This window comes from Drosophila montana, unplaced genomic scaffold, assembly GCF_035044405.1.
Source record: "Drosophila montana isolate Dmon_TW-CO22-7 unplaced genomic scaffold, ASM3504440v1 contig_2626_1, whole genome shotgun sequence".
Lineage (NCBI taxonomy): Eukaryota > Metazoa > Arthropoda > Insecta > Diptera > Drosophilidae > Drosophila > Drosophila montana.
The window spans coordinates 1,371,659-1,389,661 of record NW_026997490.1 but is presented as its reverse complement, the minus strand read 5'-3'; the positions used below and the strand labels follow the sequence as shown (position 1 = coordinate 1,389,661).

At 42.2% G+C, this 18,003-nt stretch overlaps 2 protein-coding genes across 2 annotated transcripts in view; one reads left to right on the top strand and one right to left on the bottom strand.

The window, feature by feature from the left end:
• Positions 1-18,003, bottom strand: part of LOC135429287 (coiled-coil domain-containing protein 170) — a 41,104-nt gene that overhangs the window by 18,222 nt on the left and 4,879 nt on the right.
• Positions 5,785-7,878, top strand: Hsp60B (Heat shock protein 60B). The gene has a single exon (XM_064683510.1). The coding sequence runs from the start codon at positions 5,949-5,951 to the stop codon at positions 7,872-7,874; it is 1,926 nt and encodes a 641-aa protein (XP_064539580.1). The 5' UTR covers positions 5,785-5,948; the 3' UTR covers positions 7,875-7,878.

Genomic DNA, 18,003 nt, shown 5'->3' with positions numbered 1-18,003 from the left:
TCAGATAAATGATTAATAGACGCCCGGCTGAAGGTTCGTTCGTTTGCGAATTGACAGGTCATGGGTTAATTACGGCTCGCGAGCTCGTTCGAAAGTACAACAAAATTGTTGTAGACACAAATTTGCGATTTGATTTCCGTTTCGCGCGCGGTTCAATGACAGCGACAATCGCCAAAAACAGTAAAGAGAAAAAAACCTCTAATCAAATGTCTGACCCTCAAAAATTCGAATCGAACCACTTTGGTTAATGCGCAAAATGAATGATTTTTTAATCATATTAGTCGCAATTTTCTGGGCCTGCATACGTGATCGGTTCTGATATCCGAGGCAAATTGCTTTCGATCGATTTGTGTCGAGAGACATTTCGTTGCGCGAAATTGAACAAACGAATTTTCAGCACAACCGCAGAAATTACAATCAAAAACTGAAAAAGCTGCTTAAGCGGCGCGGCGCGGCGCGGCGCAAGGGCGTGCCCGGCGTTGATTTAAAGCATCAATTTGCAAAACTGCAAGGCAATTTGTCGAACCAACGCCAGGATTAGCCCCGAACTACTATCCTTCCATTAGTATAGCCAGCGCTCGCTCGACCAAATCAATCTGAAACAAAATGCTAATCAGCAAATAATTTTTCATGGACATCAGTTCAGTTTAAGAAATATATATAAGAGTTAAAGGCAACGCTTTCCTTACAAACGAACAAACCTCTTTGGAAGTAAAACCTCATCAGCAAAAAGTCTTTTCACATGAAAATTGTTTGACTTTTACGAAATTTATGACACTGTATGTATTAATTTAAGAAATTGTATATATTTATTTTCTTATGCTCAATTAAATAAATATTATTCATATAATGTGGAAATAATCATTTATATTTCGAATTGCAAATATTCTTCTATTTAATTACACAGAGACTAAGTTGAAACAAGTGAGAGGTATTTGGTCGGGAGTGCCCGACTAGGGGATAGCCTGAACCTTTTCATACAAACACCAAATGTATATACTATTCTATAAGCTTCAAATTTGGTAATTCTAGCCATTAAAACCATAGAGACAGACTCGGCTATTGATTACTTAGAATACACTTTATGGTGTCGGAGATGCTACCTTCTGCCTGTTACATACATTTGCAAAAAAACAATAAGCCCATTTTACCCATTTTTAATGTGTTCAGGGTATAAACAAGATTTGTTTTAATGTGCAAGAAGGGAGGGGTATACATATTCTGTTTCCTCAAAAAATAGAGTAAATAAATTAGATTTCATTAAATGCTTCAAAGCTCGAATCCAAAAATCCCAAATCAATATAGAGAGTAGCATAAGTGAGAACTATGAATATGTTTAACTCACAAAACCGGGTAAAGCTCTGCGAACTGGAACTGTCTTCACTCACGTTTTCTCAAAAGTCTTAGACAAACAGCAGAAATAATAGTTCGCCTGTTGGCACATATATTAAAAGTGCAAGCCAACAACAACAACAACAAAACAAACAACAACAAAAACTGTAGTAGCTGGCAAATAAATTACCCAAAACTTGCCACGCGGCAGCCGAAGGTGTTGCCTTGGGCCACGCCCACTGAAACGCCCACGCTTCAGCATGCAATGCAACGTGGCAAAATATTTCGCGCGCTCACTAATCAAATTTATAGAAAATAATGCAAACAAAATAAAATACAAAACTGTGACAAGAAGAAGAACTAAAATGCAAACTGGAGAAAAAGGAAACTTATTCAATTACCCACTTTGGCTTGCATATGCATTCAAATTAAATTATGTAGCTGCAACAACAACAACAACAACAACAACAACAATTGGTAATGGCAATTACAGCAATAAAGCCGCCAAACACGAATCGCGTGCAAAAACAATTTAAAAAACAATCAAAAAAAAAACAAAAACAACAAAAATCTTTCGCCCGACCATCAATGGCAACATAAAATACCAGAGACCGAGACCTCTACCAGAGAGACAGCTCCGCACTTCTGTGCATTTGCAGTTACGTTTCAGTTGGTCTGCACACACACACCCACTCACACGCACACCCACACACACACACAGAACGCTTTTGGCCACTTTACACTAGCCCCAAATGGTAAAAGTTTAAGTAAACAAAACTTGAGTGGCGCGCTCGAAGGTGTAGTCCGCGCCTGCCCTGCCAGGCACTGCACAACACTATCCAACCATGCCCTAACCTACACTAACCAGAAACTGAGCATATTTGGCTGCAGCTTGAGTTTGTCTAGAGTTCATGAAAACAGAAAGCAGCTGGGAAAAGATGGGATATTCGAATTATAAGTTAGCTGTAAGTTAAAGTTGTTCAATAAGATGCTAATAAGAAATATAATATAGTGTTGCAAAACGAAAGAGTTAACTAACCGTTTGACTATATGTAGTAAATTAAAAATATAAGATAAATATTATTGTTGATTATGATCTAATAAATTTTACGCATCGAGTAAATTTTGCGCTATATACGCTATGCGAATTCTAAGATAAATTGAAGTTATTCTTTGAATATAATCTAATAAGAAATGACGAGTACAGTGTTGTAAAACGAAAGATATTACTAACAATTTAGCTACCTGTGTTGTAAAACGAATATATCTATACTAACAATGAATAGTTAACGGAAATGGGATTCGAAAACCAAATTTGTTTTCATATTTTATACAAAAGTGATGCAAATCTCTGGAAAATTCTAATTAATATAATTATAATCAAAGCGGAATCGCAAAATTATTTTGTTTCTAAAACCCTTTTTAGTATTTTTTGTATTTATATAAATAAATATTTTTAAATATAAAAATATAAATTGTTTCTTTTGAATTGGAAATGTTCGGATAAACCAAGGTACTCGTAATACTATAATAGCACTCTTGCTCTCGCTCTCCTACTCTCTCTCTCTCTCTCTATCTCTCTCGCTTTCTGACTTTTTTTCATGCAGTGCATTTGTAGGTCGCATATGCCCTAAACCTTCTGCCTTCATTAAAATTACGTTTCATTTTGATTTCATGTAAATTGCCTGTCGACGACACAACACCAAACCAACACCACAGCTCAAACACACACACTCACACTCACACACACTCACAGACACACACACACACACTTAAAGCGACTCTCTTCGCTGCGCTGAGCAAGCGTTGCGCTGATTGGCCAACAGCGCAGCGCAAAGTGGGCGGCGCTTCAGAGCGAGCGAGCGAGAGAGAGAGAGAGAGAGTGGAAGCGAGCGCAACTTGATAGGGCTGCAGGTAAGAGAGCGGCAATTGCGGCAGGTGTTGCCACTGCAATTTGCTACTAAACAAATACGAAATTCGATATTAGATACGATTGGGCTCCGACTCTGAGAGAGAGATGCGACCAGGTAAAGCCGACGGCGCGAAATGGAAAACCAATGCAATCAACTAAATCAACTGGCAGCCAATTAGGAATTACAGTTGGCAAGTCTTGGCGTTCAGTTTTGGTCAAACTGTTAATAATATTAATTTAAAATATGCATTCGCTAAATTGAGTGCCGTACGTTGCCGGACCATATCATGCCATGCCATGCTATGCCCAGCCATGCCGTGGCATACAATATACCCTGCCATGGCATACGATCCATACCAAGTAGCTGACACCTTAATAAAACCGAGAACTCTTCTTCGACAGAAACGCGCGCTGGCAACTCGTTTCGTGCCTATTTTTGGTTCGGATGCTGCATGTGGAAACGGTTCGACGGATGGATGACAGGCCTGCATGCCAATCACGCGTCAATTGCACTGCTGACCATTCGCCAGCTAACTAACTATTTAGGTAGCCACAGCCACAAGTCCCCATTAAGGCCGCTGCCGCTGCCGCTGTCAACGTTGATGAGTTGATTCTGTCGCTGACAGGCGATCCTTATGCAGGAGCCCAACCAGCTACAGTGCTCGCTCGCAAAGTGTAACCAATGAATATTTGGATTTTTCTATAATTTTTGAAAAAATTATTATAATAAGTTGAATGATTAAATATTTAAAAAAGTTATATAAAAGTCTATCTACAATAAACTTAAAGGTGTTCTTTAATTTTTGTAATCTTTCAGTTTTTCTCGAATTGCGACAGATAGACCAATTATTAATACGATAAAGTCGATATACTCTTGGGTAGTACGACGAGTCGCGTCCATATACTTGGCTATATCTTTTTTTACCTATGCAAACTAAGCTCCCAATGAAGCTTTCTTCTTGAAAATTAGTACACATGCTTTATTTAACTGCAATAAATACCACGACTTAAATCAGAACAGAATCAGAATCGCAATACAATATAATGTAGATAGCATAAAAATATTCAACTAAAATCTTTGGTGTTCTTTGAAAACATTTTAGATATTTTTTTGTGAAATATTATTTTTTCTATTTTTTTAATCCTGAGTGTTCTTCGAAAACAATAATAAGATTTCTTGTAAATTTGTGAGTCTTACAACACTATTCCCTTGATTTTCTATTAGATTATGATCTAATATTTATCTTGGAATTTGCATAGAGTATAGAGCGCAATATATACTATTGATAGTTGAATTATTAGTTGATATCCTTCGTTTTACAACACTATACCTCAGATTTGGTATTAAATTATAATCAAACATCTTATAAGCAACAATGTCATTTAACATCCCTGAGAACATTCGGGAAAAATATAGTTCTTAAAGGTAAAGCTTTATATTCTATTCAAGATAACGTATTTAGACTCAAGAATTACGAGCCAACAAATGACTTAAACCTCTTAAGCCTCGAACAGAGGCGCAATCGGTTGAAAATTGAGTTATTTCTAAGATGATAACCTCTGCGAGCCTAAAAATATTAAGCAAATATCACACACTTTTCTATTCAATAATTTTCTAGGAAAATAAACCCCACAACAATTTGAATTATTGTCAACATTATACTGGCATTAATTTTCTAGCAAGCACTGTACTTGCAGCTGTTTTTGGCTAACCGCTGAAAAAGCCAGTGCCAGCCCCATTCCCCAGTCAGCACTTTAATGTGTGACTAATGCGCAGAGCGCCTGCCGGGGGCAAACGCCGCTTATCTATTAGTCCCCAGCATATGTTTCGGTAGATATTATAGGTTTGTGTTTGTTTTTGTGAGTGTGTGGTTCTTTTCGGTTCTTTTGGTCGATTTATGACGATCGTTGTTGCTGTTGTTGACTGTAGGAATTAGGTGATATCGTAAACTCCAAAGCTGTGATAAAACCATTAACAATTTATTAGCGTGTTCGAACTTGTGTCAGCCATTTGTAGTTAGTTACGGGATCACGTGAGTCATGTCTGCCTCCATTTGGGTGGCATGCGGCTCTCTCTCTCCCTCTCTCTTCAGGGGGAAGGGGGGGCGGGCACTTATCAGCCTCCAATTCAATTAAGCGAACAATCAATTATGATTTGTCACGCGAGCTCCACAAAAACTAGAAAAAGGTTAGCGATACGAAATAACACAACACCCGCACAACCTTGGCCCGCCCGCCCCCCCCCCGCCCAGGCCACAGCTGCTCGGCCTTATCGTATGGAGCGGGCCTCTCGTTTTATGTTTGACATTTCTTAATTATTGATTCTATGTTTTCGCTACCTTTTGAAGATTGGAACATGTGTTCCTGGGCACCAGCTACGAAACGGAAATGAAATTAATTGGAAAAGTGCGTAAGTTTCTATTCTCATTTTCCAAGTATTCCTAAGTTTTCCAAGTTTTCAGCAGCTGCTGCAAGTAGGCTAAGCCTGGGATGTCCCCGATGTTCCATGTGGAGATGGGCCCGCACGCATTCTCAGTTATCGTGTTCAAGGAGAGAGAGTCGGTGCTAGCATAAGTTCAAAAATAAATATATATACACACATATATATATATATATATATATTTTGCTCGTTCACAAAAGTATTGGAACGATTCACAAAAACAAAAACAAAAAACAAAAACACATAAAAAAAACCAATTCAAATATGTTCCGTTCGTACGTACGTGAGGCGTTTCGCTCCAGCCGGGCATTTGCCCGTGCCTATTCCAAGGATGTGGCGTTCGGTGCCGAGGCTCGGGCGAGAATGTTGCGCGGCGTCGATATGCTGACGGATGCGGTGGCCGTGACGATGGGGCCCAAGGGACGCAGCGTTATATTGGAGCGACCCTGGACATCGCCCAAGATCACCAAGGATGGCGTCTCGGTGGCGCGCGCCATTTCGCTAAAGGATCAGCACATGCAGCTGGGCGCACGCCTGGTCCAGGATGTGGCGGATAATACAAATCAGGCGGCCGGAGATGGCACCACAACGGCCACGGTGCTGGCCCGCTGCATTGCCAAGGAGGGCTTCCAGCATATAACGCGGGGCGCCAATCCCATCGAGATTCGGCGCGGCGTCATGCTGGCCGTCGACCATGTCAAACGGCAGCTGAAGGCAATGTCGCGTCCGGTGAAGACGCGCGCGGAGATCGAACAGGTGGCCACAATATCGGCGAATGGCGATGCCGAGATCGGACGCCTGATTGCGGACGCAACGGATCGGGTGGGCCGGACGGGCACCATTACCGTCAAGGACGGCAAGCGGCTCAAGGACGAGCTGGAGGTGCTCCAAGGCCTGCAGTTCGACAAGGGCTACATCTCGCCGTTCTTTGTGAACACGCCCAAAGGAGCCAAGGTAGAGTATGCCAATGCGTACGTGCTGATCACGCTCAAGAAGATTAAATCCCTCAAGCAAATTGTGCGCGGCTTGGAGCAGTCGCTGCGCCAACGTCGCCCGCTGCTCATCATTGCCGAGGACATTGATGGCGAGGCCTTGAACGCTCTGGTGCTCAATCGCCTCAAGGTGGGTCTGCAGGTGTGCGCCGTCAAGGCGCCCGCCTATGGCGAGTACCGCAAGGCGATGCTGGGCGACATTGCCGCCGCGACGGGCGCAACGGTGTTTGGGGATGACATCAACTATGCCAAGATTGAGGAGGCCAAGATCGAGGACTTTGGCCAGGTGGGCGAGGTCGTGGTCACCAAGGACTCGACCATGCTGCTGCAGAGTCAGGGCAAGCCGGAGCTGCTGAAGCGTCGCATCCAGGAGCTCGAGGATGAACTGCGCGATCCGGCCACCAAGCCCGAGCAGAAGGAACGCCTTCGGGCGCGCATCTCGGTGCTCACCAACGGCGTCGCTGTCATCCACATCGGCGGCACAAGTGAGGTGGAGGTCGGCGAGAAGCGGGATCGTGTCAATGATGCCCTCAACGCCACACGGGCCGCCATCGAGGAGGGCATTGTGCCCGGCGGCGGCACCGCCCTGCTGCGCTGCATAGCCGGCCTGCAGCTCCTGGAGCCGGACAACGAGGATTTGAAGCATGGCATCAACATTGTCTGCTCGGCCATGCGCATGCCCTGCATGACCATTGCCCGAAATGCTGGCGTCGATGCGGCCACCGTGGTGGCCCGGGTGCTCAACGGCGAGGGCGACTTTGGCTATGATGCCATGAAGGGCGAATATGGCAGGCTCTTCGACAAGGGAATCATTGATCCCACCAAGGTGGTGCGCACCGCCATACAGGATGCCGCGGGCGTCGCATCCCTGTTGAGCACCACCGAGGTCGTGATCACAGAGGTGCGCAATCATGATGCTTTGGGTGCTCTGGCAGATGGCGGCGGTGGTGCGCTGGAGGAAGCGCTGGGCAACTTGGATCTAGGCGGCATGGGCGGCATGGAGGCTCTGTCTGCGCTGGGCGGCATGGGCGGCATGGGCGGAATGGGCGACATGGGCATGGGCGGAATGGGCGGAATGGGCATGGGAGGAATGGGCATGGGCGGCATGAGTAAGGCCGAGGAGATGAACCAGGCGGTCCAGAGCATACCCGGCATGGAGGATGTCACTGTGCAGGATATCGACAGCAGTCAGTTATAGAATGTCCCCTAACACTCCCCCCCCCCCCCCCACCATACAGCTCACCTCACCTCTCTCTCAACCGTATCCCTACTATATTTTGTGTGTTTGTGTCTTTTCTTTTGTGGTTGTGTACCAAATTCCTGTTGATTTGCTGCCCGAATAAAGTAAAATTCTTTACAGTGCGCCAAATGGAGATCTCAACCGGGTGAAAAAAAAAACACAAAAGGGACATGGGTTGGCTCGACGTGGACGTGCAACAAGCTGTGACCCAGTGAACCTGCGTTTGTAATGCTATCAATAATTAAGTGCCGCTGCCACCTCAGCGGACAACGGGCCAACTGCACGGACGGGCGGACGGACGGACGGACGGACGGACGGACGGACGGAACGGACATGCGACATGGACATGTGGACAGTTGATGGAGCCGGGACATGGGCTGCTTAATAAGCGGCGTCTGCTGCATAAATTTCCACCCAAAAACAGGAGAAGTCCATATGCAATTGACAGCAACGAACTCTATATGCTCTGCGGATGACATGAACTATGGAAATATGCCTAGAAATTTTTTAATATCCCCAATGGAATAACAGTTGCTCATCAATTCCCTTGGAATTCCTGTTTAGATAATGTTTATAGAAATCGTGTTCTCGAAAATCTGCGGTTTGCAGAAGCACTTAAAAATTATTCGTGACTTAGTTCTGCTCTAGCATCCTTTCAGAAATCTCTCTTTGAACGAATTATGTTTAAAGATGTTACCTAATATAATTATTAAAAGTCGATTGAATAAATTTCCTGAATTTAATCGAAGGTTTCTTCTATTCGACGTCAGTAGATACTGAGAAGCTAACTTTAAGCTCTTGCCATCCTTATGAAAGTCGTCTTAAGCTTTAAAAAGATTCTCAGGAAGTTTTGAAAAGTGACTCTTGAATATCTACATCAAAAATTTTATTGGAAATCTGTAAGAATCGAGGAAGATTTCATGCAAGTGTTGGAAATAATATAGTCAATCGAGTGTTATCATCGAGAATTCCTTACGGAATCAGTCGGAATTCGGCATTGCTCTCGAGTATATCAACTTTAGGCGAACGTAACAAAAGCCAGTGTAATATTATTCTTGGAAGTTCGATAATGATATCTAAATTGTGGCATTGCCTGACATAGGCAAAGTAAGCATTGGCTAAGCGGACGAGGTAACAACCTTGCTAAATCCATATTCCTTGAAACCGTCTAGTCTTGGTCGGGAAACCTTGGGATCACCCTCGTTTCTAAGGTCGACTGCGACGACAGCTAAACAAGAATATTTATAATATGGATTTCACAATCTAAGCATTTGCTTAGCGGACGAGTTAACAACCATGCTAAATCCATATTCCTTGAAACCGTCTAGTCTTGGTCTGAAAACCTTGGGATCACCCTCGATCGAATGTTAATAGAATGGATTTCGACGGGGCAGTCAAATACAATTGGAAAAGGAAGTTAGCCGTTGTTAGGGCATTTGGAGAAACGGAGGCTGTTGTTCACTTTTGAATGCGCACGCAATGCAAAAATCTTGTTAAGAGCTGGCAACAGGCAGCCGAATGGTGCGCATTCGAACTGGCCATGGAGCAAGGTATTGGAACATGTGCAAATGCGCATGCGTAATTATTGAAACAAGTTAATTACTGTGAAGGTGCCTACGACTCCGACTCCGACTCGGACTCTGACTGCGACCGCAGTTCTGCAACGTTGCGCGGGCGACTGTTCGACTGTTGCGACTGGTTGCTTAATATATGCATGGGGCATGGGGCATGGGGCATGAGGCAGGCAGCCAGGCACATTCCAGAGTTGTGTTTGTGGCATCCTTTTATGGATATGTGGCCATAGGTCCTGTTGCTCCGGCTGCTGCAGCTGCAGTTGATCAGCGTGCAGCGTGATCAAAGTGTGAAATGACTTGTTGCTGTCTGATGGCCGCATACAAATTGCTTGATGCCTGCGATTCCAATCACAAAGTCGCCCCCTTTCCTGTTTGATTTGCTTCTGCCAATGCCCTGCCCTGTTCTTAATTAAGTTGTTCAGCGTTTGCTTCCCAGGAAGCCCCATCACCTGCGGCTGCTTCCCGCTAAATGTCAGCTCCATAAAGGCAACTGTAGAATGCCAAAGTCGTAGGAGCTAATGATCTAATGAAATTATGGCCAAGTTTAGACCAATTAAAATCACAAAAATCTCACGACTGTCATGCTTTGAAAGTGGCTTTTCACATAGGTTCACAAGCAAGGTTTGAACTAGGAACCTGGGGCAAGTCGCCGGCTCAAACCCAGTAAATCCTTTTGGCGTTAATTATTGAAACAATCGAGAATATGGAAGATAATTTATTTTATGAAATTATGGCCAAGTTTAGACCAATTAAAATCACAAAAATCTCATGGCTGTCATGCTTTGAAAGCGGCTTTTGACAAAGCTGCAAGCCGGGTTTGAACCTGGAACGTGGGGATATACGCTGGTTCAAACCCAGCAAAGCTTTTAGGAGTTAATGATTCGTACAACCGAGAATATGGAAGATATTTTATATAGGAAAATGTCTGTTTTCTTAACATGGGCATGATCCGGACAAGGCCGGGTAATTTCTACTAATAGGCAAATATAATATATATATAATATAATCTAAATTATTTTATTGAAATTTAAATCAATAAGGCGTATTAAGGTTCAAACCAAACCCAAGGCTCATGGAGGTGGAAACCTGGTTCGCGAATCAAACCCAAAAGGAAAGCCTTGGTTCGAATCGTGGGCCAAGCCATGACAACTTGAGTTGGGGACATTTTTAATTGTGGCTTATCTATGGAAAATCTATAAAAATTACCGACTAAACGCACGTCAATCATATTCAATTATATTCAATGGGTTACTTGTTTTACGCTAGAAATAAATATATAAACGATCAGTTCCGATGACATCGTTACCAATTTGTGTCCCCAAAATTTTAGATACCAATTTCGCTTCCAAAGCGGCAACATTTGAAGGGAATTTCGAGTTCGACAAAAGTTCCGATAAGAATCGAAAGACAACAAAACTGTAGCGTAATCTTGGGACTGTGGCAAATCTGATAGCTGTCTGGGGGCAGCACGCGCTCAACGGATCAAAAAGCAGAACTTTTTATAGAAAAATTCAAGTTTTCGGATTCCCCAGCAATTAGATGGGACGTCCCGCCGGCAGATGATTGGAGCTGTGCTTTGTTGTATGCCCTTTAATTATATAAGGTCTATCGATTAATAATATCGACTCAGTTGCCGGCCGAGTCGCAGTTCAATCGAGCAACGCCCTCTCCACGGTAGTTCCGCATTATTTGCATTCTTAATTTGTTCCTAATTAAATATTCATCTTTTGTGCCTGGCCATACAGCCTGGTGTGGTGCCATCTCCATCTCCAGCTCCCTTGAGTATCTCACGCTGTGTCACTTTTATGGCACTTGATTTATTCGAATATCTCTGATTAATTGAAGCCGACTCGCGTCTAATTTTTTCGGGGAGAAAGTCAACGGCGAGAGCGCGTGGAGTCGGAGCGGCTCGTCTTGGCTATGAGGTCGAACTCTTGGGGTTCCATTAGGGCTCGTTAAACAGGCCCTCTCTCCCTCTGTCTCTCTCTCTCTCGCTGTGGCTCGTCCTACATTTGCTACGGTTTATTTTTACGCTTGAGCCACATAATTTAATAACCTCGAGCCGTTGTCTTGGCATGTGCATAAGGTCTTTAGGCTTAACAGTTGCTTCCCCTCCCAAGACAAATGGGTTTATTATATGATGTCTGAAATTTATGCGCGCTATTAAATTGTTTATTAAACGACCTCACGGCGCAAATGGCGAAAATAAATCGCTTTTCACTTAAAAACTAATTCACCGTCCCTCTCTCACACTCACACTCACACTCTCTCTATCTCTCTCTCTGTCTCGCTGTCTGTATTAGCATCTGCTGCCGCTTGACCAAAGGAGCTGCTGATGAACTCATTTGTCAACGTCGCCTCGCCAACGGGAAGAGCTTTGATGAGCCCTCGGCCCATCTCTTTAATTATCAATATGTTGTTACCAAGTAGCTTGTGCATCTCATAATTGCATTGCTTTTGCTCCTCCCCAAACTCCTTCTGCTTCGCCTTCTTCTCGGCCGCACTGTTTACCAACTACAGTGAAGATCACTTAGGTGCTCACAGTTCGCAGTTGAAATAGTTATTTTTTAATCATTTCCACCAAGCTAGATAATCCCTAATTAGCTCAGTCGCTTGTTTGCCAACTCGTTAAATCTTCCACTCGCTAGTTTACCAACTCTACACTCGTTAAATCAACTACTCGTTAGTTTGCTAACTCACCAGTTAAAATATTGTCTTATCTTCCTTTATCTTTAGTTTTCCTTATCATTAATTTGCCGGCTCGTTAGTTTTGCCAATATGCTAGTTGCTAGTTTCATAACTAGTTAATTAAATAACTCTAACATTAGCTAGTTGACCTTGCCAGCAATCGCTCAACTCGCCGTTTCACAGACTCGCTAGTTTGTCCACTCGTTAGCTTCCCGACTCGCTTGTTTCTCAACTCGTTAGCTTAATAACTCGCTATTTTTGTCAACTCTCGTTAGCTTAGTGACTCGTTAGTTTTGTCAACTCGTCAATTCGGCCACTAGCTCGCTCACTCGCCGCTTCACACACTCGCTAGTTCGTCAACTTGTTAGCTTACCATCTACCAACTCGTTAGTCTTGCCCACACGTCGCTTCGCCCACCAGCTAGTTGTCCCTGCCCGTACACGCTCAATTCGCCGCTTCGCACATTCGATAGTTCGTAAATTCTCAACAAGACAGTTGGGAAAACTCACTTGCTGGTTCGTTAGTTAGCTAACTCGTATCTGCCTTACACATATGCAATTTGATGCTCGCATGCAGTTCGTTTTTATCGCATTTTTACTGTAGATGTTGACGTGGACTACCGTGCGCGAGTATCGGGCAAGTGGAAAACGGAAGCCGAGCTTAGTGCGAAATTCAATTTGCGAGCCTCTGGGAAACCTTTTGAAAAGCTCCAGCAACAACTTATACTAGTAATGATGGACTCCCAGGCTCGCTGGCTGACAGACAGACACGTTTGGGTATAAAATTTACATTCATTAGCTCGTTATCAATCTTAATGCGGTTCGCAGTCATCTTTAGGTACTTATGACTTTCAAGCTTGCAGCCAGAGGTAGCTCGCATCGGCTTGCCACATGCGGCCAGCTATAAAAATTTGCAACTAATTACAAAATGTAATTAATAGTGAGCTCAGCTCTTAATGCTGCCACGGCGCCGAACGGCCGTCCAAGCCGGAGGCGGTCCTCAGCCCATTGGAAATACTCGCAAGCATTTCGCAATGGCGGCGTGAAATCAATAAATTAATATGCGACTAGAAAGGACGGCTAACTTTCCAGTGGATCGAGGTTTTAATACCCTTTAATATATGGTCAGGTCAGGTTGAAGACATATAATTATAATTCGATATAGCTTTAAGCTGGATCCCTTTAAAATTGCCTTGGTCTTTGAAAGGGGACTTGAACCAGCGTCCTTTTTTTTATTGCCTTAATGATTAGTTCACTTATAAAAAAAAGTGTAAAATTCAAATAATTTCAGATTTTTACTTAATAGCCTAATTAGTTATAGGTTCCAATCTTAAATTAAGCTTCTGGAATTTCTGACGAGATAAACAATAAAAATAAAAGCTTTTTTGGTCAACAAAACTTTTCAGTTGGAGTTTAGCTGAATTGAATCCAAATAATAACTGTAGAATTTCGTATTCAACTGATTTTTCAGACTTGATATAAAGCATTTCATATATGACCTACAGATTTCGGGGACTTGAACCCTGTACCTCATGCTACTCAGTCGACTTATTTAGAGAGTTAGAGCAGGAGTAAAATGTTTCATATTAAAAAGTTTCCTTAGTTAGGGTATGCAAAGTAATATGCTAGCATTTTAAGAATATGCGAGCCATACGGCAAAGGTCCATTGCCAGCTGATGTGGTCGTAAATTTAGCTAGCGGTGACATCAGTAGCCATCGGACATGCACATGGACACGGGACACGGAACATGGACATCGACATGGTCATCGATAGGGATATGAACGATATGAACGGAAGCAACTGGGCCCCTGGTCAAGGGGTATCGGCGGGGCACTCAGCAGCATTTACAAGTCAATAAAATCAATTTGGTAGGGGAAAGAAACAAACAAATTGCCGACAGACAGACAGACAGACAAACGGACAGACAGATAGCAAATTGGTATATTACTTAGGATAACACATGCCGCAGACCAATTATAATTCTAACGATAGCCCAAAAGGCATTTCCCCCCTCCGCCTGTACAGGCCGACCTGTAATTAATCAATTATAAAACAAACGAATTCGATGCGTTGATAGCAGGAGAATCAAGAGAGACACAGAATGAGAGAAACGAGGGTCGCGACGCGCCAAAGGGATAAGCGAAGATTGTGTGGCACACACACACACACACACACACACGCGCACACACCTGGGACCTGATCTTAACAGCTGCTTGTGAATGGGCAGCTTTGTGGCTGACAGCCACTCAGCAGTGGACGCTGTGCATCTGCAGTTTCCAATTCCATGTCCATTACTGGGCGATATCTGAGCAGAACTTTTGCCTAAGGTAAGACAATATTTCATATGTTGTAATCTGCTCTAATGAAAACAAGTAAGAATGTTTAACTAGGAGTTAAAGGCAGTCTGCTAACTTTTATACAAACACACACATGTTCGCCTGAAGCCAGCGCTTGTGCTTCTTCCGCTGCTCTTTGCTCCAGTGGTTCGGTGCTCAGAGTCCGATCGATGTGAAATTTGCAGTGCAGAAATATGGCAAAAGCGCAAATCTCTACATTTAAGTATAAGTTAGTTGTTTTGTTTCATTTTGGGGGATTTGGGCATGTCTTCAAGAATTGAAATGTTCTTTATTTGTATATGCTTTACAAAAACCTGGTTTATCCAGCTCTTATTATTTTTCAGCTATGATTCAAAAACCAAAAAACCTTGGTAGATTATGCCTAATGTTATAATCATCCACTCGCTACTTTACCAACTCGACAGATTATAGCTATATATCAAAATAAGTTTTTCAGATATTTTGAAAATTGGAGAAGATATCGTTTGCGTATAAGGTCAGCATTAAGAGTCATCTGCAAGCAGGTTAACTTGTAAACTAAACTTGGTATGTAAAGTCGTATATAGATGAGTTTTGTACCTAGTAATGCATAGAAGTCCACCTTATGGAATTATAGGCTCCTTTTTTTGTTAATAGAATAGATTAATTACAATTATAATAAATTTGGAATGGTATGAACAGAAGAGGAGCTCCTACGCATCAACAAGCGCTAGATTGAAATAGAACCAGATTTTATAATGTTTGCACTGTGCTGCGGCTCTGAAGAGGAATTTACTCAAGCAGAGAAGGGGAATTCCAAATTAAGCATTCGAGACCATCTGTGCAACTATCTTGCAGTTCTGAGAAAGTGAACCAGTTGCCCCTCTGTAGATTTGACTATGAAAACAAAGGTCTGGCTCATCTGATGTAGTCGGATCTTCTTGTGGGATGCCAGAACTTTTCCCTTTCCTCTACCACCAACCCAAACACACACAAGTTCTCTACTCAAAAGTTTGACAATTTTGTAGAAATGTTCAAAATGTCCAAAAAGTGCGAGGTATTCAAAATGTTGAAGGCCACTTTTTGCGATATAATTCAAATATTCAAATCAGATGCGATACAAACTAGTCATTGTACAAATTATATTTAATTTACCAAAAACTACAGACATGAAAAAGCCAAGCTTAAATAATTTTAATTGACGCACATTAAACTGAAATTTACTAGAAAAAAAGCAAACAAAACATTAATTTGCAAAAACAAAAAGTCGAAAAACGAAAGCCAAAATGAAAACTAAAAAATTGAAACTGCAAAACAAAAGGAAAACAAAAATAAAAGCAATTAAGTAAAAAAATGCGCACCGCTACCCGGCTAGCCACGGCTTTTTAGCCGGTACACGCACTAATTACCAAAAGTATTTTTCATTTTTTTATTTTACAAAACAATTCCGAGTTGTTGTTGTTTTTGTGTTTTCATGTTTTCCACAATTAGATTTACGAACAAATGAAATTACCGCGCTTTCGTTTTAATTGTTGCCTGCTTATTGGGCAGCCGAGGCAGTCGGCATATCTGGAATTGTTTGGGTAATCGACAGCGTGGGTAACCCGCACCCGCACCCGCACCCGCACCCTCATCCCCGCCCGCTGCCTTATCGCTGGCTGGGAATCTGGCGATTATGGCTTGCATAAACCAGTTAATAACGCGCTTCCGCTTAAGTCAAATTTGGTGGCCACGAAAATTGAGTGAAAATGCACTTGGAAAAGCAACAAAATTCGTGTCGTAACGAAAGCAAGACAAATCGTCGTATCAAATTACCAACAAAAAAAAAATTGTGGGCGGGCGCACTAGGCCGGGGAGGGGAGGGGGAGGGACACCTGGGCACTAGTTACACCCCTCTATGCGCTCTCCCCTCCTTCCCGGTCATCATTAGCCCGCAGTTGATTATGTCACACGCCTGCCCCATTTTGTAGCAAGCGCAGCCATTTGTAATTGAATTAATGTTAGCTGCCTTTTTTTTTTTGGTTCGGGCTTTGGGTTCGGGTTCGGCTATTTGGTTGTATTTGGCTGGCTGCTATTTATGGCCCAAATGACAGGCGATGTCGCCTTATCGCTGGCATTTGATCGCGCGACTCCAGTAACCCTAACTAATCGCACGTAATTAAATATAATTTGGTATCGTTTACAGTTGCGTTTCGTTTCGTGCCTCTGCACCGGCAGGTTGGGAGCCAGGCGGGGCTACCTATGTAGGGCATACCGAGATTATGCCAAACGCATCGCTCGCTCGCATAATTAACCCACCCTGAAATTGACAGAGCCCAAGAAAGCAGCAATTGCAGGCGTGAAAGTTTTTCATACTCAATTCAGATAAGATATAACTAAAACAAGATACTTTTTTTTGGGGAAGTATGGAAAGATTTGAAAACAAGACAGACCTATTCGCAGTTGGAGTTATTTGCTGCATAATGAATTCCACCTGTTTGTGTGGAAAAATCGCAAAAAACGTTTGTATGAAACTGTTTTGCTTACCATCCGATCGGACATAGGTCAAAATTTCCTATCCCGCTAACTCGGTAAAATCTCAACCGATTTTCATAAGGTTTAGTTTTTTGTTCATCGTTTGACCTCTATATCCATTTGGCATATAAATCTGGTAACATTATATTTGGTCCAAATTCATGTGAAAATGGCACCCTCAAATATCCTATATAGACATAGATTACAATTTCCCACCCCATTACTCGGTCCAATTGCATCAGATTTTCGCGAGGAGTGGCTCTTTGTTTATGGTTTGGACTCTAGGTCAGACTGTCAGTAAACTTATTTAAAAGCTCTAAATAAGAATTTAATGAATACGTGTTTCAGCGATTTAGGAAATTCCTTCTGTGTCCTGTGTTAATTAGCGAAAACCAGTTGTATGAAGGTTTTTTGCTTACCATCCGATCGGCTACTAAAACATTTTCAATGATCTGATATGTACATACATACATATCTATGCACATACATACAGACATATATATATACATACATACATGCATACATGCATACATACATACATACATGCATGCATACATACATACATACATACATACATACATACATACATACATACATACATACATACATATGTACATACATACATACATACAAACATACATACATACATACATACATACATACATACATATGTACATACATACATACATACATATATACATACATACATACATACATACATACATACATACATACATACATACATACATACATACATACATACATACATACATACATACATACATACATACATACATACATACATACATACATACATACATACATACATACATACATACATACATACATACATATATAAATACATACAAAACTAAAAAGAAAAGTAAATAAATAAAAAATAAACACTTCACTACTAGCTTAGCATGAAAAACTGCAGAGCCTACTTGAATTCTTGAGAATCGAGGAGGAGAGCACTTGGTAGAAATTCGTTTTATT

Coding starts and splice junctions, on each gene's coding strand:
- Hsp60B (XM_064683510.1), top strand. CDS start 5,949: ATGTTCCGTTCGTACGTACGTGAGGCGTTTCGCTCCAGCCGGGCATTT.